This window comes from Cetorhinus maximus, chromosome 5 (assembly GCF_964194155.1).
Source record: "Cetorhinus maximus chromosome 5, sCetMax3.hap1.1, whole genome shotgun sequence".
In the NCBI taxonomy this organism is placed as follows: Eukaryota; Metazoa; Chordata; class Chondrichthyes; order Lamniformes; family Cetorhinidae; genus Cetorhinus; species Cetorhinus maximus.
Window position 1 is genome coordinate 144,884,084 of NC_135883.1, and position 25,559 is coordinate 144,909,642.

Below are 25,559 nucleotides of genomic sequence, written 5' to 3' on the forward strand. Positions count from 1 at the left end.
CTGTAAAATCCTGGCCCATGTCCCCTCACAAGCAGGGACATGTTAAAAATGAGTTTTAAAAATTTTTATTGTTTTTTTATTTACTGTCTGAAACTGCATCCCACCCATGATAAGGTTTCATTAAAAATGCAAAGGCCGCCTGGCCTATTCGCCCGCCTGCCAACCGAACGGTTGGACGGGTAACGAAAAATTCAATTTAATTAATTGATTCAGGACTCTTAATTGTCGGCGGGCATGCTGCCGGCTCTCGTGCCCGTCCGAGTGAAATATCGCGAGAGTGCGCGATGACATTGGGACACTTGCCCGACGTCAGCGCACACTATTTTCACACTATTTTACTCCCGTTCGGGTCGGGCATGCGGCCGCCCAACCAGGGAAAAACTCTGCCCTATGTGTTCTGTTGACCTGAAACATAGTCAAATAAAATCAATAGAAAGAATATGTTTTGAATTGTAAACGTGAGGAAACTTGTTTCATGAATTGTGGACAGCTTCACGTGATTTCCCTGGGAAATGTTATTTTTCTTGCAGTTCCTTCTTTTCTCTGTTGTGACATAAGCCTGGATTTTCACTTCCAGGTCAGGAGCGCAGAGGTGGGATAATTCCTGGCTCCATAAACCCAACCCGGGAGAAAGTGCCCCGGAAGTTGGCATTTTGGTTCTGGGATGGCAGGGTTCTCTGCGAGTCAGGTCTACTGGCCCCTGAACCAGTGCGGAGGCTGTCAGGTATGGAGACAGTCTGGGCGAGGGCCTGCCTCTGTGCCCCAGCACTCTGTCGATTTTTTTTTGTTGAAAAAAAAAGCAATAAAATAAAAGAAAGCCCTCCAGCCCTCACCCCTCCTTGTTCTCCATGCCAATCAATGCCACCTCATGCCCACTAACCAACCCCCATACCCTTCATGCTAACCTATACCCATCTATTCACAAACCATGGCCCCATATACCCTCCATGCCAACCTGTGCCCCTCTACCTACCCCCATGGCCCTTTTCAGCCCCTAGGTCAACAATGCCAACTCATGCCAATCCATGCCCTCCACCCTTTGCCCTTACACCTACCATGCCTACTCATCCAGTGTCTGCCATGGGCAGACCTAAGGACTTATGCTGAGATTGAATAAAGTTCTAAGCATCTATTGCTGACCTTATTAAAAAACACTCATATTCATAAACATCTATTCTACATTTACATTCCTTCAACTACATCCTTATAAAAACAAACACTGGAATTCATACTCTCACTTCAAATCATCTATAAATACTTAGGGCTGTCAATCAAATTGTGATAACGGGGAGCTTTTGAAATCAGTCATGCAGCACTAGTCCAATAATGGGAGCCCTCAGGCATATTTCAACACACAGAGTGACATAGCAAACAATGATTTTTAAAAATAACTCCAGACATCTTTTTCAAGGATTTAAAGGGCAGAAATTTAAAATGCTCGAGTGTTGCCTGACAGTTCATTTTAACACTTTTGACAGTTCCAATGAGTTAGACAGTTAATGAGTTTATGCACTTTTTACACACATTCATGTCTAATTTTAACAATCCCACAGAGCACATTACCTCTCCCAAAGGGCACCTGACCTCACCCATAGGTGTCCCATGACCATATCCAAAGGGTTTGCTACTATCAGGCTTGACTAGAGGCAGCTGCTGATTTAAATAGGCAGCTATCTCTGGGAAATGCACAAACGCAAATCCTGACCTGGGCCCATTCCCTCCCCCAGGAAAGGTGCCGTGTTCAGAGGCAGGACCTCCGGATTTCGGCGATGAAGTCAGGTGTGACATGAACAACTAAACTACATACCTAGAACACGTAAGTCAAAATATTGTTTTGAAAATAATAAAAACAATAAGCTGAATCACAAATTTAAAGTGTGGCATGTTTAGTTTCAAATACAGATGGACTTGAATTATTGATACGCAATGTGTGACAATAACGCATGATGTTTATTTTTATTTTAGTGTCAACTGCAGGCCATCTCCAGAAAGGAATTTCCAAACCCGCCTTGTTGGATACAATCCCTAAGGAGGCCAGTTTAAAAGGAGAGCACTGGATTACCAAAGGGGAAGGCCATGGATTGAGCCTCGGGATAATTCTCTGGCACTCAAACTTTCCTGCTCTGTGTAGCTTGAGTATTAGCTATCCTCATCTGGACCACTTGGTGAGCAGTGGGAGGAAAAATTGACTTTTTACAGCTTGCTTCACGATAATTATCTCTCCTGATACTTGCTCAAAGTGCAGCAGTGATGAGAGTCATGAAGAGATCTTTGGCCCAGTGTCCTGCACTAGGAGAGGGAGAACATGTGGTGGCTACCAGCCTTGAAGAAAAGGAACTGGGCAAAACCCAACTGCAAAAAAAAAATCTTCAAATTTCAACATTTTGTAATTAATATTGGTGGTTCATATAAGAAACCTGATATGTTAAATTTCAATTGAATTCTTAAGGTTCAAAAGATAACTACAGATGACTCAAAAAAATGATTTTTGTGGCAGTACATTAAGATCTTTACATCACTTTGTTTATCTAAAGTAGAAAACAGTCATCAAAACTTAATGAACAGCAAGTGTAATATTTCAATGTTCCAAACTTTTAAAATTTTCAGTACATAAATAGGTCCAGCTGTATATTTCTGAAATATTTACACATTGTACATTTCATTAAAAATTAGTTAACAGAACAGCAAAACCATAAAAATGTTGGGTCATTGTAACAGCCACATTTCTCAAACCATAATCAAAGTAAGTAAACTTGACTGTTTATCTTCCGCTAAACGTTTTATTCCACAATTTTAGTTATTAGTAGGTCATTAGTGTGCTTGTACCTTGATTGAATGTTGTGAGAATTATTTTTATTTGCACGGCAGTAATGAAACATAATGGGCTCGATTTCCCTAAGAGTTTTGCGGAACTCACTGTTAATCTAGAAGGTTTCTTCCAGGACCCACCCAAAAATGAGGGGGCCCGGATATGTTGGGTCTCCTCAAATTCTGGAATTTTGCGATTGGTCTTTTAAAGGGGAGGAATTTCCAGTTGCCCCATGTAAGATGTGTGGTGTCAAGAGGATGGAGATTCTCTACGCTCAGAGATTTGCACCTCAGTTTAGACTAGTATATTAACGGAAATCAGTACTCTGGGAGAAATGAAACACACTACCCTCCAAATGCGTCCTAGTCAACTCAAAAATGGCATCAAAGAGATCCAAATGGAAAGGAAATTGTTTTGAATAAATAATGTATCAGCCTCCTTGCCCTTGGGTTGGGAAGGCTCATTAAGGGCTCAGGATGGAGGGGGATTGGCCAATTCCTCTCTCATGATGGGCAAGTACCAGGGGCTGAATTTTATGGGGAGCGGGATGGGTCGATGCTCGCCTCCCTAGAAGAAAAGTCGGTTCTAAACCAACCAACTCTAAATAAGATAAAAACAAAAAACTACTGCGGATGCTGGAAATCCAAAACAAAAACAGAATTACCTGGAAAAACTCAGCAGGTCTGGCAGCATCGGCGGAGAAGAAAAGAGTTGACGTTTCGAGTCCTCATGACCTTTCAACAGAACTCAGTTCTGTTGAAGGGTCGTGAGGACTCGAAACGTCAACTCTTTTCTTCTCCACCGATGCTGCCAGACCTGCTGAGTTTTTCCAGGTAATTCTGTTTTTGTTTTCAACTCTACATAAGGCTGCCCTGCAGCCATAACATGCCGGAACAGCCTTAGGAAGCTGAGGGTTGGTCTTCCGCCCCTTCGTGGCAAGGCAATCCGGCCCTCGAGAGCTGTGAACTCAGTAGTGAGCACTGTTGGGACTGAAAACATCTCCATGAAAAAAAGCGATGGCAAATGGACTGAGGTAAGTCATGGGTTTTAGGGCAGGAAGGGAACAGGTACCCTAAGCAGGGGAGGAAAAAGGGTGGGAACGGGGGTTTTAGAGGCCGGGGGGGAGGCACACAGTGTGGGGGTAACATCTTGGGTGAGGGTGTGCCCCCGATGAGCACAGGGCATCCCACAATTGATGCACCAACACCACCACGCCCCACCTCCATTCCCACCTTTCAACTAGGTTGTTAAAAAAATGGCCTACTCACTCTCGCCTGCTGTCACTGCCCTAGTGTATTATGGCAGTGGTGGCGGATGGAGGGCCTTAAGTGGCAATAACTGGTACTTTACACACCTTCCCCAATAAAATGGGGATTGGGTTGGGGAGGTGGGTGGGCTAGCCACCTGACATATTTTACGTGCCTCCCCACTGAAAACATGCCTGGCGTGGGGCGCCGTAAAATCTATCCCCAGATGTTCATGGGGCAGGCGGATGCCAGTGATAAGAGGCCTCCCCATCAATCCCATATAAATTAGGTAACCTTCCACTGATTCTCCCAAAGCCCAGTGTCAATCATGTTGAAGGGCATTGGTAGGTGTGAATCTGGCATAATCACTAGAATTGCAGTTTGGTGATTGGAACTGGAAACATGTCACACATAGTGTAAGTTCCAGAGAATCAACTTAGACCAAGGGGAGATGTTTTGTCCCCGTCGGGCGGGCTGGTCGTGAGCGGGTCCAGGGACGATCGCCGCCCACGATCAGCTGCGTGCTACCATTTTACGTGGGCGGGCCAATTAAGGCCTGCCCAGCGTGACGCGCGTCCGGAAGCACTCAGTGCCACTTGTGCGGGCGGGGGGAGGAAGGAGAGTCGGGGCCTGCACTGAGCTGCATCAGGGAGATTAATTTCAAAATGTGAATTTTAAATAAAGAAGCTAAAAAATTATTTACACATGTCCCCTCATGTGACAGCGTCACATGAACTGGGACATGTTTTTGAAATGTTTGAAAAATATTTATTAATGTTATAAACCCTTCATGAAACCTCATCCCGCCCGTGGATGAGGTTTCATGAAAAATGCGAAGGCAGTTTGGGCTCTTCGCCTGCCCGCCAACCTTAAGGTTGGATGGGCAGCTCTGTCAATATCTTTAATTGGTTGACTAATGGCCTCAACAGGCCTTTGACAGTTCGATGGGCATGCAGCCGACTCCGGTGCGCGTCCGCCGAACGGAAGATCGGAATGACATGCGGTGACGTTGGGACGCACGCCTGACATCACCGCGCATCATTTTACGCATCGGCGTGTGGGGCCCGCCCCCGTATGCCAAACAGAAAATTCTCCTCCAAGTCTCTATTTCCAGAGGAATATACTATAAGCTGCTACATAAATGCAGTAATAAGAGGCATTACATATAAGATATTAGATACCCAAAATGTAATATAATAGTTCAGATTATGGCATTAACTTTATAAAAATCATAGTCAGGTACTCCACATCATTTGAATGCTGCTGCATAAACTTATACTGAAGGTGTCACAGCTTTGGAATTCACTTCAGTGTTTTTAATTCAGTATATAATCAGAGCCCTTAGATTTTTCTGAGACTGTTGATTTTGTCCAGAGTTGGGGCATCTTAAAATAATATTTTTAAAATTCCATAGAGAAGGAGCACCAAACCAAACCAGAAAAAATATGCATTTTATACTGTTGTACAATGCACTGTTTAAAAATAAGGGGTCGCCCTTTTAAACCCAAGATGAGGCGAAATTTTTTCTTTAAAAGGTGTTGAGAGTCTTTGGAACTTTCTTCCTGAAAAGGCGGTGGAAGCGGAGTCTTTGAATATTTTTAAGGCAGAGGTGGATAGATTCCCGGTAAGCAAGGAGGTGATAGGTTATCGGGGGTGGTCGGGATGCATGTTTGAGGTTACTATCAGATCAGCCATGATCTTATTAAATGGCGGAACATGCTCAAGAGGCCGAATGGCCTACTCCTGCTCTTTGTTCGTATGTTCATAGCCTCTGAGTCCTCACCTACCTCTTAGCTGTTCACATTTTAGCTTGGCTGGTGCTTTATAACCTTATTATCTCACATGAAATGTCATCTAACCAATGTATGAAGACTGACGTAACTTATACCTGACGTACAAACACTTGCTGTCTTGTATCATTCAGAATAATGTCACTTGACATCACTCTTCCAATCCTGATTCATTTGTAGTTTGTTAATTTCCATTATTGAATTAGAAAAATCACATTGTATTTTATTCATTCTTGGGTGTTGCTGACAAAGCCAGCACTTGTTGCCCATCACCACCTTGAGAAAGTGGCAGTGAGCCACCGCCTTGAACTGCTGCAGTCCGTGTGGTGTAGGTACATTCACAGTGCTGTTAGAGAGAGAGCTCCAGGATTTTGAGCCAGCGACAGTGAAGGAACAGTGATATATTTCCAAGTCAAGATGATGTGTGGCTTGAAGGGGAACTTGCAGGTGGTGGAGTTCCCATGCATCTGCTGCCCATGTTCTATGTGGTAGAAGTCCTGGGTTTGGAATGTGCTGTCGAAGGTACCTTGGCAAGTTGCTGCAGTGCATCTTGTAGATGGTACACACTGCTGCTACTGTGCGCCAGTGGTGGAGCGAGTGAGTATTTAAGGTGGTGGATTAGGTGCCAATCAAGTGGGCTGTTTTTTCCTGGATGGTGTTAAGGGGAGGGAAGTGGTGGCATGGTGGCAATGTCACTGAACTGGCATTCCAGAGACCCTTCAAATCCCATCATGGCAGATGGTGAAATTTGAATTCAATAAAAATCTGGAATTAAAAGTCTGATGATGACAACCATGAAACCATTGTCAATTATTGTAAAAACCCATCTGGTTCACTAATGTCCTTTAGGAGAGGAATCTACCTACATGTAACTTCAGACCCACAGCAATGTCGCTGACTCTTAAAATGCCCTCTGAACAAGGGCAATTAGGGATGGGCAATAAATGCTTGCCTAGCCAGCTATACCCACATGCAATGAATAAAAAAAAATTAGTCTTGGGTGCTGTTGGAGCTGCACTCATCCAGGCAAGTGGAGAGTGTTCCAACGCACTCCTAACTTGTGCCTTGTAAATGGTGGATATAATCTGGGGAGTCAGGAAGTGGGTTACACACCATAGAATATGCAGAAAAAAAAACCTGGAAAAACTCAGCAGGTCTGACAGCGTCTGCGGAGAGGAACACAGTTAACGTTTCGAGTCCGTAGAATATGCAGACTCTGACCTGCTCTTGTGACCACAGTATTTTCTCTACTGGTACAGTTAAGGTTTTGATCAATGGCAATCCCTAGGATGTTGATGGTGGGAGATTCAGTGATGGCAATGCCGTTGAATGTCAAGTGGATGTAGTTAGATTCTCCCTTGTTGGAAATGGCCATTGCCTGTGTTATGAATGTTTACTTGCCACTCATCAGCACAAGCCTGTATGTTGTCCAGGCCTTGCTGTATGCATTAGATTAGATTAAGTTTCTCATTTGCTTGGGAAGTTATTCAGTTCCTGTATATATTTTACATTTTGCATATTTCAAATGGGAGAGTTGCAAATCATTGAAGAATAGAAGGTTTGTGCCAGTGACAGCATTTGTAATCAGAATGCCAGGTACATTAGGAATTAGTTCCATTAGAATTGGAATCAAGGTATAATAGGAAAAATGACACAAAGAAAGCTCTGTATAACTATGAAATCCTACAATGACATGTGGCCATAGAATCATGAAGTTTTAGTGGCTAATAATAGAGTTCTATAGAATTTACAATGCAGACACAGGTTTGTCCAACTAGGTGGTTTATACCCTTCTTTATACCTGCCCTCTTCATCTAATCCTATTTGCATATTTCCGTGTTTATCTAGCTTCCCCTTAAATGCATTTATGCTATAATAACTTTTACAAGGCTTATTAAAAGCCATATTTTAAAAGTATTTATTAAATTTATAGTGTTGCCTGCAAAGTTGAACTACAAACAAGAAATGATTGGAGGGAGAAAGTGATAGCCGAAATTAGCAGACTGTGATGCCATAACAGAAGAAATAATATATTTGATCATATATTCTATGACTATATACTGTAAATGCATTTACTCTACACTTTTATTTTGGAACTTGACATTCAAGTATGCTATTTCTTTCTAAATATGAGAATAAAATAATTACATAAATCCTGCAGAACAGCACTCTGTTGGGATACCAGTGAGTGGGATGGTACAATATATAGTTAATGCTCAATAGGCAAGTACATGCAAATCCTAATGTTAATTAAAAGATTACTCCAGTGGTTTTAGTAACAACTACTAATAACTACCAAAGTAACAAGGTGACATTACAAAGTGTAAAGGAGCAGTTTATATTCACAGCAAAACTTTTAGAACATTGATGTAGCCATATAATTCTGGTGTTTCATTTGCTTTTGACAGGTTATTACTTTTAATGAGTGAAATGCAAAACGTAGATGACTGAATATGTCAAAAACACTTCTTTAAGTTTTAAAAAGTGCAGTTTCTCTGTGTTAGCTGAAGTGCAGCCAGTGATTTACAGCACAGAAGTACTCATTATACCTGCAAAGCAGATGACAGTAGATGGAATCGGATTGTCCCTAAAATGAACCTTCCTGTAGAGAGCATGGCCTAAAAACATGGGAATGATCCACATCATAAAATAATTTTCCTGTTCAACACTCCTTCACAATAAAAAACACAAATATTTTCATCTTATTAGTAAAAAAAAATTGGGTTAATTAGTATAGGTTGATCTTTTAAGTGTTTGGCCTTTATTATCAGCATGTTAGATGCTGAAGTGCACAAGGTTTCAAGGTATTATTAAAATCTTATATCCTGAGACTTCTAGTGCAATGCTATCAAGTGCAATGGTGTTTATCTAATAAGTAATATTACACAGTGCATTGGAAATTCATTTTACAAAATCTTACCACTGAAGTATTTTGCTTCAAAATTCAAGAAAGGAGGGTAAAAAGGGAAACAAAAAAAGTGTAATTGAACAACTTTAAAATAATTGTAAACTAAAAATTAGCAGTTGGAATTTAAAGAAATAGGAGTCCAGTAAAGTGTCATACCTGTCTTTGTGAAGGGTCCTAATAGTGATAACAGCAAAAATATTGTTATTGTTCAAAATATAATATGTGTAATATGGCAGACAATTTTCATTGAATTTTCTTGGCACAGTTTTAAAAGACAATCCTATATGGATTTTCTAGTTGATGGGCAACACTATTAATTTCCACTATAATTTGGTGCCAGAAATAAATCCAATTATAAACTGACCTTATCTTAGCACCTTTTTCCTTTCTACATCTGGAGTGGCTGGCGTACTCCTCAGTGAGTCCTTTCCTCTTTCCCTCCAGCTGTGCGATCAAGCTAAATTTGATAGGGCTTGTGATGATTTTTTTTAATTTCTTTCCACTCCTTGTGGTTACCATCATATATAAACACTCAAACGACTGCTAAATAGAGTCTAGGTAACAGCTGACAATTTTTACTTGCATTATATAATCATGGTTTCCCTCCTTGTTCAGCGAGGGACAGTTTCAAGCTCTTTAAACAAAACTAAGAGGAGTATTCCCACTGTTCCAGATGCAGGAAGGAGAAAGGAGCCAAGACAAGGTCAATTTATAATTGGATTTACTTCTGCCACCAAATTACGGTGGAAATTAATGTGCCGGATTGGCAGTTCCACCAAGCTATCCCATTATTCTATCCATAGTGCTAGCACAGGAATCTATATAACCATCAACGCCTTTTCAAAAAATTATAATTAATGTTTAATAGCCTTTCAGTTATCCGTCCAGCAGCAAATAACTTTATGTCGCGTCTTCAACGTTAACATCTCAAAACGATTTACTGCAGGGCCGGGGAAGGTAGAGGGCAAGGAGGAAAATAAGGGATTCAGGAATGAATTCCCTGGTTAAGAGGAGTGACTGAAAGCTTGGTTGAATAGATGGAATGTTTTAAAGATGCAGAAAGAGAAGGAAAGGCAAAGGGGTGTAGGGAGGGGTTCCAGAGGGTAGGGCCAAGGCAGTCGAAGGCTCTGATACCAATGAAGGGCCAAGGAGATGGTGAGGTGCAGGGGGGTAACTTACACAAAAATTCAGAGGACCAAAAGTCACGGAAGGAGATATAAGACTGGAGGAAATTGTACAGACATGGTGGGACAAAACCATAAAGGGAAATTGAGTCCAGGGTTGACTAAATCAGGGTAAAAGTTTCAGTGGCAAAGAGTCTGAGTTAAGGGCAGAGGTGGGGACTACTGTGGGGGTTTAAATAAGGAGTTCTGGGCACTGGACAGTATGGGAGGGTTTGATATTAAGCTTTGAGTAAAACAGGAGAAGTCAGGGTTTTACACAGTCCAATTTAGTATCAGTAAGTGGTCAAGGAGGACGATGGAGTCTAGGCAAGACAGTGGAATTTGTGGCAGAAGCTAGAAATAATGTTTTTGGTCTTTTTTGCATTGATCTAGAAGAGGTTCTGACTCATCCGTAGCTTGATACCCAACAGACGCTCTAGATGGCCATTAGATTGAGGGAGCTGGTGGAAAGGTAAAGCTGAGTGTTATGATCGCTCACATAAAAACTGATTAGCATTCATTGGGAAAAATCTGCCAGAAGAAATTAGTCGAGGCTTAAGGGAGCTGAATAGGCATCATCAGAAATAGAAGTTAATCCCAGATATTCGGTTGAAAGACAAGGTCAGAACCACAGAATCATGGTGCTAAACTCATCCTTTTGATGGTGTGTTGGGAAAAAAAATCAAACAAAAGTTAAAGCTAAGCAATTAATTTCTTTTCCCTCTGAATTTCTCCCAAAACCTCGAGGTGGTGACATGGCACAAGTTACAGTTGAATTACAGTCCTCTACTATCTTGTCTGAAGACCCAAAAGATTTGTGACCACAGGGCATGGGGTCAATTTCCACATGCATGCTAATAACATGTGAATCGAGACAGTCAGTTGTTGGTCAGGCTTTTTAATCATGGGCACACATTGGCCAAGTCCTTCCCTCATATGAAATACACTCTTGCACAGCTTCAGCATTGGACGGGTCAGCCTGACCAATCTGCCCCTGACTAATCCAGGAGTGCCGATGGCCACCAGTTGTGCTCTTCTGTGGTGGCAATTGGCAAACTAACAGCCAATATTCAAATCTAAGCCCCTTTTTGTTTTATATGTCCTAGTACCAGATTACATAGTGTATTTATTCACTGAGACGTTATGGAAAACTTTGTTTTAATAATCAATAGTTTCTATCAGAGATTAACTACTTAAAGGAATACTAGTAAGGTTTAGTCTGTAAATGGAAGCCAAGCAACTTCCTACAAATTTCTACAATTCTATATCGCATCGATCGCTAGCATGTAACAGCTAATGTACATAGTAAACAGAAACAAAGAAGTTAAGGAAGCTTACCTAGCTCATTCAACAACAAGGCTGTAAAGAGAACAAATTAATGAAAGAAAAGTAAGACAAATAAAGAACTTAAAGTTGGAACAATGGAAGGATTACAAAAAGAAAAACTGATGTTTAACTACAACTTCGATCACCCTATAGCATTGGTGTGACATGTGAAATGGCTATTTCAACAATGTGCAGGGCAGTGTTGTAAATTTTTACTAATTTAGTACAGGGAACAGATGTGTAGATACCAAGCAATGGATCACTCTACCCATGGCCCAACTTCGGTGACTTCTAAAAATATTGTCAAAGTAAAAGTACCTATGTACTAGATTTGACTAAGCATGACACATCTATAAAACCCCCCTTTTAAAAAACGATCAACGTTTTGATTACTCTGGCAAAAAATTGAACTTTTTTTTTAAAGAATATTTCCTGTGATTATATTAATTTAAAAAAAAATCTTTATTTGTACTCCAGAGAGAAAAACTATCCTCAATAGGAGATAGTTGTACTGTGCATAAAAATAGAAAACTTGACTCTCAGAATCTGTACAGCACAAAGACAGTTCAACATTCATCATGGGAAAAAACAACACAGAAAATAACACCCAACAGTCTGGGATGGTAAAGGTTTTAGATAGTAAAGTAAGAGGAGAAAGTCAGTGTGAGAGTAGGACACAAACAGAGGAGAAAACAATTCTCAAAATGTCTTTTGTTACTCTCACACCTTTCATTCCTCTTCTGATCCATACAGGTTCACCAAGTGCAATGAAGAAACTGCCTTGTTTTTCATATTCCCCACGGTCAACTATATTAATGGTAATGGTTTTCCTGTAAGAACATAAGACAAAGGCAAACAATGGATTGGAGTTGTCCATCACAGTCACACATGCTTAAGTAAACTAAGTGATGGTTAGTGAGATGTTATGAAGGGAGGGAGCCTGCATCACATTCAGATAACATTAATATGTAATAGGGTATAAACTTATTACTGCTGCTATAAAGCTCAATGTAGGTTAATCTGTCATTTAGAGGGTTTCTCTTTTTTGAATTTTTATATGCTTTATTAGTTCATAACATAATGTTTTGAACTTGCACTGATTTTTAAAGTATTTTCTGGTGACTATTTTTAACCTTTGAGTGGCAAAACACACAGTATGCCACTTGAAAGGTTGTATGTGCATGAAGCTGTCATCAAAAGGTCTACAAGAAGCTTGCAAGCTGTATCCAATTGCTTGTTCATAAATTGGCTTTTTAACAAATTTTTACCCTATTACACATATCTAAATGTGTGCATTATGTCCTGGGCATCTGATAGTGCTGAGCATCCCTGAGTGACATTCAGGCATGGCATTAAGGCCTTAGCTCTGAGCAGGTACCCCACCTTTCTTCTCACTCATCTCCACCAAGCGTGGCTCCCCAATCTCAATGAAGAAGTTCTTGTTTTTTTCATACTCCTCATCATCAATTACTCTGATTTCTATTGTCTTGCTGAAATAGAGAAGAAAAGAATTGGGAAAAAAAGCAAGAATTAAGAACAAAGAGAGAACAGGAGACAATTGACTGTTGTATCTTATCTCAAAAGTTAGTTTTTTTTAGTTTCTCATGCTTTTAGGATAATTTTTCAAATATACATCTGGAGAATAGAACTACTCCTATTTTCTAAACTGCAAAGTTAAGGGAACAACAGTAGATTTCAACTCATGAATAGTGGTACAAATTACCCCAAAATCCTACATGCAAAGTGCACATTAAATAAAACTTGGGCTGTAACAAAACTGGACTTTTGGCACTTTGGAGAGTTGATGCATTGGGAGGTGACATAAAATGAGAATTAGAAAAAGAGAATCAGGACAACATAAACAGGAACTAGATTTGGTAATGGTAATTCAGACCCAGAACAAAGTAATCGGGTTAACAAATAACAATTGGTGCTTGGAGAAACTGGGTCAAAAGTTGTCAAATTGGTTTGAAAACAGCAATTAGAGCTACAGAATAGAGGCCATGGACTAGGAAAGAGTGTTGCACCAGGACAAAAGGGCCTGGCTAAGTGAAAAGTTCCAGCTGGGACACAATGATCATTGAAGCCATATAAACCAAAGTTTTGTTCCAGTCTTAGGTAAAATTGTTAATGAAAATGCCATGAAACAGGGTGACTTTCAAAACTTGGGTTATGTTATGTCCTCAACCAACTGTACTTTATGCCATTTTTTTCTGAAGTAAACAAGCCAAGTATTAAAAATGTTTCCAGTTTTAGCAGCATTCTCATTCTAGATACACATGTACATGATTATTTGATTTGGATAATGTGGTTGATAAACAATTCATTTGTTAAATAACAAGCAGTTATTTTAATACATAAAAATGTATGTGAAACAGAACATTACATTTCCTTACAAGCCAGATAAGTGTGTAATGATCATGGGGAGTAACATGAAGCGAGTAATCTCCAGCCCTCAAAACTGATGATCTTGGCATTCATTTCCAAACCACAGTATAAAGTGTAATGCCTTTGTGTGTTAATGGATTTTATTTTTTGTACTACATTGTACTTATTTCACCTTTTCATTAAATATTGAATATTCCAACTTGCAATGAGTAAATATTTTTGTTAACTCAGAAATAGCTAAAATACAAATTCAATATTTATCGCATAATGCAATAAAAATATTTTAACAACATCAGCTACCTAAAATATTAACATAAATATGTCTACTTTGCAGGTTTGGCAAATTTGCAGATCCAGTAATTAAATAATTGCTAATAATTTGCAATATATAGACATGAAATGCAAACTTGTCTATAAATGATAGTTAATTGTGAAAACATATTTTAATATAGAAGTTAACAGTAATCTGCTGCCATAAGGAAACACTCATAATTCTATAGTTCCAGTCATGTGATGCCATATACTTTAGGTCTTACATTTCCAACTTATGTCGCCATGTATTTACCGCCCTCAGTGCAATTCCCAAATAAAAATAGGAACAGTCTACAAGAAGTCAGCTGAAGATGCACTGTGTCCTGAGAATAAGGCAAAACATTTTTAACAAGTATTTAAAACCTCAAGGTTTGCTTATGAGAGTCGCCAAGAATGAGAAAAGACAACGTGGCTCATTAAAACACGTTCAGTAACTCTACCAGACTAACATCCAAACTCGTGCCAAATGCTCCTAAAGATCTTATCCCTAATACCATGCCTGATATTTTGTGTGAAGAGTTTTGGTGAAACTACAGTAAGAAAAGCTTTTTACCAGTAACAGTGACCGTGAAGCTGTCAGGTTGTTATAAAACTGATCTGGTTCGCTCATGTCCTGGAGTGAAGAAAACTCCTATACATCTGTCTTATATGTGACTCGAGTGCACATCAATGTGGTTGATAATAAACAGCCCTCTGAAATGGTCCAGAAAACTACTCAATTGTGTCAAACTAGCACTGAAAGGAATAAGAATAATAAAAATGGACGGATGGCCACTTGGCTGCGACTTAGGCATTCGCAGCAACAAAGGCACGCCCAAATGTGATACCCTTATTCAAGAAAGGATGTAAGGACAGTTCTCGCAATGACAGGTCGGTTAATTTAACATCAGTGGTGATGAGGTTTTGGAATGCGAGATCAGGGAAAAAAATAACAGGCACTTGGAGACATTTGAGTTAATTAGGGAGTGTTTACATGAATTTGTAAAAGGCAAATTGTGTTTGTCTCATCTATAAAGTAACAGAGAAAGTTGATGAAGGGAGTGCAGTGAATATTGTCTATATGGATTTTAAGAAAGCATTTGACAAAGTACCATGTAACAGGTTGGTTAACAAAATTGAGGCTTATGGAATAGGAGGATCAGTGACAAACGGATAAAAAAATGGTTTAATGACAGAAAGCAGTGAGTGACGGTATTGGAGGGTGATAATCAGTGGTGTTCCCCAAGGGTCAGTGCTGGGACCACTGCGTTTTTTGCTATATATAAAAAACTTGGATCTTGGAATATGGAGAAAAAATTCAAAATTTACCAATGTTACCCAACTCAGAGGTGTGGCAAACAGTGATGATGTGACTCGTCTGCAACAGGGCATAGATCAGCTAGCAGAACACGCAGACAAGTGGCAGGTGGAATTCTATACGGAGAAATGTGAGGTGATGACGTTTGGCAGAAGGAATAGGGAGAGGCAATATAGACACAGTTCTAAAGAGTGTGCAGGAACATAAGGGCCTGATCTTTGAAGATGGCAGGACATCTTGAGAGGGTAGTTAGCAAAGCATATGGAATCTTAGGCTTCATAAATGGAGGCATTAAGTACAAAAGCAGAGACGCTATGCTGAACCTTTATACAGCTCTTGTCAGGCCCCAACTAGAAATGGGCTTCCAGTTCTGGTTACCACACTTTAGAAAAGATGTGAAGGTCCTTGAGAAGGTGCAGAGGGGATTTACCAGGATGGTTCTAGGGATTTTAGTTAGGGTTGTTTGCCTTGGAGAAAATGATATTAAGGGAAGATTTAATGGAGATGTACAAGATTTTAACAAAATTAGATAAAGCAGACAAGGAAAAACTCTTCCTATTATCTGATGACAGAAGGACTCAGGGACACAGATTTAAAATTTTGGGCAAGAGATGCAGACAGAATATGAGGAAGATCTTTTTTGCGCAGTGAGTGGTAGTGACCTGGAATTCATTGCCCACGAGTGGTGGAAATGGAAACAATCAATGATTTCAAAAGGAAATTGGATGGATACTTGAAGGAAATAAACTTGCAGGGCTACGGGGATCAAGCGGGGAGAGGGGCTGAGTGGATTGCTCCGTGGGGAGCCATGCGCTCCATGGGTCAAATGGCCTTATTCTGTGCTGTAAATTACTCTATCTGAGGCAACCCTGCAAAGTCTTCTTCACTAACATCTGGGGACTGGTGCTGAAGTTGGGTGAGAAATCCCACAGACTAGTCAAACGATACATCATGTTCACAGAATGATATCTTAAACATCCCTGGTGTCTGCTAACTATAGGATATACTGCAGCAATTCACCAACACTTCTTTGACAGTACCGCCTAAACCTGTGACTTCCAACACTTAGAAGGACAAGGGCATAAAATGCGAGCAAACACCCTCACCTCCAGGTTCTCCTCCAAGTCGCACACCATTTTGACTTGGATGTATACCACTGTTCCTTCATCGTTGGTGGGTCAAAATCATTAATTCTCTACCTAACATCATTGCGAGACTAACTTCATCCCAACTTCATCGCAGGCATTCAAGAAGAAAGCCCACTACCACCTTCTCAAGGGCAACTAGGGATGGGCAATAAAATGCTGGACCTGCAGCAATGCACATATCCTGAGAATGAGTTAAAACTATATAATTGCACACCTAATATATTAAACTCATAATTTAAGATGAGAAACTTTAGTGACTTTCTGGTAGTAAGCACAGAAGGCCCACATTATGAAACTATGGAGAATGTTGCGATTGAACTGCATGTCCCACCTGGAAAATCTCAAAAGAAATTAAATATTATCAGGGCATTAAGGAGATAGCTCCATTATGTGAAATATGTCTACTTAGTAAATGATTAAGTATATGATTTCTATCCAAGTGAGACGGACTGTGCCAAACGCGCTGTTGCCAGGAACAACATGGTGAAAAGTGATGGAAACTGAGGGCCAATTTCAAACAATGTAGCATGTGAGTACCACGAGGCTTAGTAAAGAACCAAAGGACAAGGGTGTTGGGGTGGAACAGAATGGATGAAAGATCACCTAAGGGGATAGAAATCAGGGGCGGAATTTTCTGGCTGACGGGCGGGCCGCGATCAGTTCTGCGCCACCATTTTACCTGGGCGCGCCAATTAAGGCCCACCCAGCGTGAATCGCGGCTCCCGAGCACAGCGGAGTGGGTGGGTGGACGGCGGTGGGACTGCACTGACCGCTGGATCCAATGGCGACGCGGCGGCCTCTTTAAAAAAGCTGCTGTAGCCTTTCAAAGGCTGTGAATCATGGCCAGTGAGGGCTCCCCAGAGCACGCCTGGTGAGCAGGACAGGCAGGAGGGTAGGGCAGGGGGAACTGTGTCCCTCATTTTTCTGATGATTGCCTTGCTGCCCTCCTTGAGGAGATGGCAGCACGGCGGGAGGTCCTCGTACCCCAGGACAGGAGGAGGCCCCCCCACGTGACCAAACCTGCCAGGGGGAGGTGGCGGAGATATTGAGCTCCCACGACGTGGTGCATGTGGATCCAGTGCCGCAAGTGCTTCAACGACCTCTTGTGCTTGGGAAGGGTGAGTACCGTATTGGCATTGGTTGCTTAACCCAGCAGGTAGGCTTTCCCCACTAGCACCACCACCACACCCCTCCCAAGTCTGAGTGTAATGACTGCATTGAATCATTGATGTCATGTGTCCTTCGCTGGGTGGGCCAGCAGATATTGCCCATGCCTAGGTCACCCTGAGAGGGTGGTGAAGAGATGGGTTCTGCCCCCTCAGCATGTGGTACACTGAGGCCCACATTACTGTTTTGGGGGCAACCTGGAGGAGCTGCACCTAGGCTCAGTGCTGGAACTCCAGGACATTTCAAAGTCAGGGTGATGACATGCTGGGAGGGGAGCTTCAAGGTGGTGTGGCACCGATCGATCTGCTGCCCTCTGCGCTCCACGTACTTGTGCCACCTTGCTATGAAAGGTTAGACCGTGTGGTGCCAACTGTGATGTAGGCAGCATTTGGCAGGGGGGGGGGGGAGAGAGAGACTGGCCTGGCATCCTTGTGTGTGTGTGTTCGGCAGCAATGGGGTGAGGAGGCACTGGAGCCCTGCAATGTCCCACTTTGGTTGGAGTGGGCTGTGTGCGAAGAGAGTCCAGGTACAAGTAGCACTAATCAATGCTCTTCTCTCCTTCTCAGGAGAAGAATGCACATAATGCTGCCGAACAGGTGAGGACTGGCGCAGGGCCGGCCCAGGTGGCGATGCTTACCCAGTTCGAGCAGGAGGCCCTAGATCTGGAGAGGCGCCATGCGCCCAGGTCACCGGTGTCGGTGAGGCTGGGGTGCCACGGACAGGTATGTCTGCCCAGCACTGAGGTCACCATTGTTCTCCCAGCAGCCATGGCAGTGCTGAATGTTCAGTGATTGAAGTTTGCAACATGGCTTGACCATTGCTTATGGAAAGATGAGTGCATAATTATCCGGGAGACAAGGAAGCACATTGACATTGTCTCCACGTTAACTGATCCAATGTCTTTGTTCTTCCTTTCAGCATCAGCAGGGTCGGGAGGAGGAGCAGCAGGGGCCCTCTCACACGCCTGAGGGTCCTGAAGTCTCGGACTCACCAGTGTGACACCATCTCTGCCAGGCAGGCACCAGCGCAGATACTAGCACCTCGATGGGAATTAGATCATTGGCTAGTGTCCCGGGGCACAGCGGTGAGGGCACTTCACAGTTGCTGGAGGAGCTGGCAGAGACATGGAGTGCCCATGCAGGGGACCAGGCACATGCTCAGTTGGTGGCTGGTGATGTGCCTCTGGAGTCGTCCGGGATGCAGCAAAAGCAGGAAATGTGGCCAGGTGTGCGGGAGCATCTGGTGGAGATACATGTGGCTATGCTTGGCATGGTGTCCATGGTGGAGGAGTCTACGCAGACCATCGCTGATGCAATGAGCCTCATGGCCTCACGCCATGCATCCTCCATGGAGAGAGTGGCAACTCTCGTGGAGAGGCTCCTCCAGGAGACCAATCAGGGCTTCCTGGGGATGCGCTCAGACCAGCAAGCCCTCACATTGGCACTGACCTCAGTTGGTCAGTGCCATTGTGGGAGTTGGTCTGGGCACCAAGTTTCCCAGCTCGGTGCCCATCCATCCACGGTGAGCAGGGAGGTCCGACCCGACCTCACATCAGCGCAGCAGCTGCCTGTCATCTCTACGGGGTCCTCTCAGGGCGCTCCGGATGAGGGCGTCAGCTCCTCCGCCCCTCTGCCAGTGACCGTTGCATCCGATGAGGCTGGTGAGATGCCAGCTGTGGAACTGGCAGCACCCTCCCAGGCGGGGCCAGCACAGGCCCCGTGGGCCAGAGGACAACCGCCAAGGTCATCAAGGCCAACAGGACAGCAGAATGAGCAGACTGTCTCAGATGCCAGTCCCAGCGAGGGGGCAGCACCAAGACGTAGCACCCAAAAGCGTAAACATAAGGCACCTTAGGCACACCATGGGTTTATCACTGGTGCTTTTGCATTGGCCCACAGTGAGGTCTTTATGAGTTGGTGTGATGTTGAACACCTTTGTCATTTTGTTCTCTTAAGTTCCTTTTGTTATATCATTAAATTCAGACATGTCACCATGGCTGAGGGTGCCTATTTTCTTCTGCAGGTGGGTGGTTACCAATAATGTTATGAGTGATTTGTGGAACATTCAGCTTTATTGACAAGGCCCTTAGTTAATGTTCCTAACCAGGCAGATTTTGCACTTAGGTATCGCGTATGGAGCCTACAGCCCAGGCTTGTCCTGGAGGTCCAAATGTGGTGTGCTAGCTGAAGGTTCGTTGGATTAAAGCCTCCCGGTTGTCCCTGCCTCCCTGGAGTATGCCCAGGTCAGCGTCTACCCCCTCAGCATTTCCCTGTGCATGCTCATCCTCGGACTCGCTGCTGGACTCATCGTGTGCAGCCGCAGCGCCAACATCTTCTTTGTCCACAGCGTCCCTCCTTTCCAGCACAAGATTGTGGAGAATGCAGCATGCAACCACCATCAGCAACACACAATCTGGGGGGTACTGGAGTGCGTCCAGGCACCGGAAGCGCATTTTGAGAAGGTCGGTGGCTCTCTCCACCACAGCCCTTGTGGAGGCGTGGCTCCTATTGTACCGCTGCTCGCTTCTGTTCTTGGATGGCGGAGAGGCGTCATGAGCCACCTTCTGAGGGGATAGCCCTTGTCACCCAGCAGCCATCCATCCAGCCGAGCCGGAGCACTGAAGAGCCCCAGCACCTGGGAGTGTCTGAGGATGTAGGTGTCATGGGAGCTGCCTGGGTACCTTGCACAGACTTGTAGAATCAGCATCCTGTGATCACACACTATCTGCACGTCCATGGAGTGGAAGCCCTTCCTGTTGACGAAGGCACTGGGCTCACCTGTTGGTGCTTTGATGGCCACATGTGTACAGTCTATTGTACCCTGGACACGGGGGAAGCCAGCAATGGCCGCAAAGCCTCTGGCTTGCCTGGTCTCAACGGTAGTGGATGAAGGTCAATGCACGCCTGAGCAGAGCATCCATAACCTGCTTGACACAAGTGTGGACAGCTGATTGAGAGGCACCGCAAAGATCACCCACTGACCCCTGGAAAGAGCCACAGGCATAGCAGTTGAGGGCAGCTGTGACCTTTAGAGCCACTAGCATGGGGTGTCCACCCACACAGTTATGGGAGATCTCAGGCCCAATCATCTGACAGATAGAGTTGACTGTCTCCCTTGAGAGACAGAGCCTCCTTTGGTACTGCACCTCAAACATATTGAGGTAGCTGCTTCACCGCCTGTATACCCTGGCAGCAGGATTGTGGCATCCTCCACGGCCCCTTTCACTTTGGACTACCTGTTGGCCCTCCACCCCTAGTGCCTGTGCCTCTCCTCCCAAAGGTGACTCCCCTGGAGGCTGAATGTACAGTCCTGGCCTCCTCCACCTTCTAGCCCTCCCTTCCTCCTCAGAGGAGGTGCCTTCACTGGAGAGTTCAACTCCCATTCCCAGGCTAAGGGAAGGCTTCCTGAAATCTGCAGGCCCAGAAACGATTTTTCACTGCAGAGTGCTGACCTGAAGGTTGTGAGTCCAGTCCAAGCAGCTGGTATGCGTTTTGAATTGCAGCTCACACAGGCAAGTATCAATAACTTTGCAAATTAAATTTTTGACAGAGCACACTCGCGACCCCAATGAGCCCACTTATTCTGCCCATGGAAAGGATTTACACAAATGTGTCCTACCTGCCTGCCTGTTGCACCCACGTGATGACCCAAAGATCACACGGGCACCGAAAAATCATCGTCAATTGGCGCCTCAAGGGCCTTAAGTGGCCCATTGAGTAATGGCAGGCGCGCATCAGATATCGTGTGCACGCCCAACGAAATATCGCAATGGTGCGTGGTGATGTCGGGACACTCGCCCAACGTCACCGCGTGTCATTTTACGCGTCAGCGTGCGGGTCCCGCCCCTGCACGCCAACGGGAAAATTCTGCTCCAGGAGAACATAGACGCATACTAAAAATCTTTGTGGGTGAAACTGGTTTTCTGCTGTAGCACAAAGTAGTTGGTAAAGAATCAGCAGCTTGTTCTACATCCAGCATGCTTTTCCTTTACATACTGAGGGAGGAAGCAGCAGGGAAAAAAATTGAGCTGGCTGCTGTCTCTTAGGGCAAAGCTGTATCTTGTCCATATGACCACAGAACTATTTCAAATAGCGCAGGCCCATGCAGCCATGCAACTGTATCTTTGGGGTCACTTGCTGATAACGAGGCATTGGTCCACCAACATCCCTAAAGACCAAGCACTGACATTAATCTAACACTTTCTCTTCCCACTGGAGAAAGAGTGAAAAGGAAACACATTACTAAGAAACAGAAAACTGCACATGTGCACTTTCACTGTAAGGGAGGCCTGCATGAGAGTAACCATATTCTAGGCTGGTAAAAGTTGGGATGACTATATTGTAACTCGACCTGCATTCTTTTGGAATGATGCAGATTTAGGTAATTGGGGAGAAATGTTGCTGTTTCACTGGATATAATGGACTACAAAGAGAAGTGGAGCAAGAGGTACTTTATCTTACAAGGTCTTGCAGATGTGTTAATGATTGTTATCCTTATGATGTTTCAGGCACCTCTGCCACTGGATTACATATTTATCACATAGAATTTTACAGCACAGAAACAAGCCATTTCACCCAACAGGTCTATGCCAGTGTTTATGCTCTACATGAGCTTCCTGCTACCCCTCTTCACCTTAACCTTATCAGCATATGCTGCTGCCTCTCTTCTGCCTGCTTAATAGCAAGGTTTCTTTGCAGGGTGAAGACACAGCAAACAATAATCATTATGAACACTGGTTTTGCACTCCGGTTATGCCCTTAGTCCTCCTGAACCAGTGGGTTGACTACTAGGACACCCATGGGTTCCATTAAGGTAGAGCTCAATTAAAATTCCTTTAGCTTAGACCCACAGATATGATACAAAGGCCTGGATTTCCGTGGAGTCAGGCCAAGTTGGGAGGCCTTTAAAAATGGCTAGTCGGACATGATTCTAGGATTCTCACCCCAATTCCCGCTTCCAGCAATTTTCACCTGTGTGGCATTCGTGTCCTTTGTCTGCAATCCCCCCGCAATTTTGATGGAGTCAGTTCACAGCTTCTTAGAGGAGTGTGAACCATGGGGGAGCCCTAATCTCGAGTCAGGAGCCAATAAAAACAGCCATTCAACAGTTCCTTTGAAATACATTGCCCCCTCTTACCTTCTCATAAACCAACCAAACCAATCAACCAAAGTAATTCATAGTATTGATGACAAAAATGCTTTCATCTACTTCACACCTCTTAATGTTGTGTAACTAAACACACAGGCATTGAAAAAAAAAACTCTTCAAAGAAAGGATAACTTATTACTAGGTAATAAAGATCGCAATCAAACAAAGGTTGCGTGCCCCTCTGCTAAGTTAAGTGCAATATCAAATCTTGGTGCTCAGCCAAGCATTCATAATGAGACTATCTGGCCTTACTCCCTTTTAGGAACATACAACCTATATGGATATTGATCTCTAGTTGTTGTTTAGGTGCAAAGATGAAGCAAAAACCTCTGACATTTTATTTGGAGTGTATATGTGATGAGTAGGCACTTGTCCATGTCATATATCATTCGATGCATAATGAATGCACAGAGGGCCAAATTATATGGATGATCTGCACCCTGTGTACAACACTGTTATCATTCTTCACACTGCATGTGAAATGGGGGAAAATCTTACAAAACACGAACAGCCAAGTTAGAACTGTCAAAAGATCTTGAACAAACTTATACCTCAACAAATAAAAAGAGCAAGAAAAAAACATGACATGACTCAAACAGGGTCAATCATGGAATGACAAGTTATAACAAGCTATCACAGATATATCATTATTACATCTCAATTGAACACTGTTGTTCTGACAACTACTAATAATGCTCTCTTCAAATTTCTGCCTACTTCATTAATTAAAAAGTTTTAACAAGCCTACAAGTTTTTCAATTTTAGATTTTGTTACTGTATAATACTATAATAATGATGTTTGATACCTACATAATTTATTAACCAAGAAATGTTAGGCTTGGGATGGTATTTAAAAAATTACATTTTTCACCAATCCACTTCATCTGTTATGCAATAATGAAAAGCTTCACAAATCTATATACATGTGCATTTGGGGTGAGATTGTGGCCTAGTGGTAATGTCATTGGACTAGTAATCCAAAGACCCAGGCTAATGCTCTGAGGAGATGGATTCACATCCCACCATAGCAGTTAGTGGAATTTAAATTCAATAATTAAGTTTGGAATATAAAGATAGTCTCAGTAATGGTGACCTATTACTGATTGCTTTAAAAGCCCATCTGGTTCGCTAATGCCCCTTTAGGGAAGGAAGTCTGCCATCCTTATCTGGTCTGGCCTACATGAGGCTCCAGACCCACAGCCATATGGTTGTCTCTTAACTGCCCTCTTAAATGTTCAGTTCAATGGCAATTAGGGATAGGAAACAAATGCTGGCCTTGCCAGCAACACCCACGTCTCATGAAAGAGTAAAGGAAAAAAAATGCTTTTTTCACAGTTTAAACATGCATATTGTTAAATACTGGTAATGGACAAATTTTTAACACAGCATGTATCATATACCGAATAATTGGTGAATATTTTACACTTGGGAGTTTTATATTTAAACTTTAACTTTGAATCAAGATGTAAACAAAGATCAATCTGGTACTTTGGAACTCTGCTTAAATCAGAATAATGTTAGCCACGAATGCCACTCTCTTGGCTATATCTGTAGAAACATCAACTTCAGAGACTTTCAAGCTTTGAGATATTTACACATTCATGATTGGGATTTCAATCTGTAATCCTGCCTGAAATCAGGGCTGACTGCGATGGAGAACGATAAAAACATGGGCAGTAAGGGCGACTGCCAACTCCCTGTCCCAACTGGGATGGTCCTCCTCTCATAACCAACAGGCTCACCCCTGGCTGCTCCTCTCGTTACCATGCGGGGGCAGTCATAACCCCACTTTGCATCCAGGTGGATAATGGGAGAGCAGTGCCTGTTCAGCGTCAGGAGTTACAATGATTCTTTAGTAGTTGCCTTGTTATTAAAAGTTCATTGTTAGCTCAGAATGACTACTGGATCATGAACATGAGAGATTTCAAGTTGAGGTCCACAGCATGACTTTTGCACATTATTTAGACCACTCCTGTTCAGCATGACTAAATGTGGTCTGACCTGTAAAATTCCTGCTGATGTTTCTTTTCTTCGCACCTGGGAAAAGCCAACTTCAATATCCTCAAACTGAAGTTCTGGACCCGGTGAGCTAGAAAGGATAACCAGGGAGCAGCCTTTTGCAGTTATTTAGGGTCCTAATATTCTCTCCTATGTTTGTCATTTTAATATTCGTGGGGAGCTGCCTATGTGTCTTGGGTGCTGACAGGCAATTCGCTGATGGGATAGAGGGGAGGTGGGCAACCGGTGGTTCCTCCATGGTACGGAGCCAGTATTTTCTAATGGGGATGCGGGTTTACGTAATCTCAGTGATAGCACAGGGATGGGGGTCAGACATTTAGATGGGAGACAGGGGTGCGATTTTTATGGGGCTAGGAAGTGCAATAGTCGAGGAAGAAAACCTACTTGCCCCATTCTTGGAGCGGTTCCATCAAAGGGCACTCTATGTCCATAACACCATGTGCTCCACCCATTGGGTCTTGAAAATTGCAATGGGTTCTTATTGTGCAGTAAGGCCCTGATTTGCATAGTATAGTATGACTTTCACCTGTTTCCCTGTGGAAGCCACAAATTCCATTCTGAGGACCTTAATAAAATTGTGCAGAAGGAAAGATGATGGATCTGGGGTGGTAAGTTCTATACTTCAATTGTGATCAAGCTACCACGTCATTCATTCCTGTCAATAGAGATGACAGCTGGGCCATTATTTATGCTCATTGAGGGAACAGTACAGGCTACAATGGTGCTTCTGAATTTGAATGATGCACATTTGCCCTCTAGACAAGAATATTTTTCTGCCAGCGACTACATATTCCGTGGGTGGCACTGGTGCAAATTCAAATTAACATACTTCTCAGC

At 43.1% G+C, this 25,559-nt stretch overlaps 1 protein-coding gene across 6 annotated transcripts in view; it reads right to left on the minus strand.

Annotated features, from left to right (window-relative positions):
* The window catches only part of LOC144680990 (sodium/calcium exchanger 1-like), a 336,456-nt gene that overhangs the window by 85,373 nt on the left and 225,524 nt on the right, over window positions 1–25,559 (minus strand). For 3 of the 6 annotated variants that reach the window (XM_078542625.1, XM_078542627.1, XM_078542626.1), the window contains exons 3-7: window positions 12,627–12,733; window positions 11,256–11,276; window positions 8,911–8,928; window positions 8,767–8,781; window positions 8,396–8,464 (exon numbers count right to left, since the gene is read on the minus strand). In XM_078542625.1, coding sequence (XP_078398751.1) covers window positions 8,396–8,464; window positions 8,767–8,781; window positions 8,911–8,928; window positions 11,256–11,276; window positions 12,627–12,733 — 230 coding nt within the window. Of the gene's footprint in view, window positions 1–8,395; window positions 8,465–8,766; window positions 8,782–8,910; window positions 8,929–11,255; window positions 11,277–11,969; window positions 12,074–12,626; window positions 12,734–25,559 lie in introns of all 6 variants that reach the window. The other 3 variants (XM_078542628.1, XM_078542629.1, XM_078542630.1) reach the window with 3 other exon arrangements.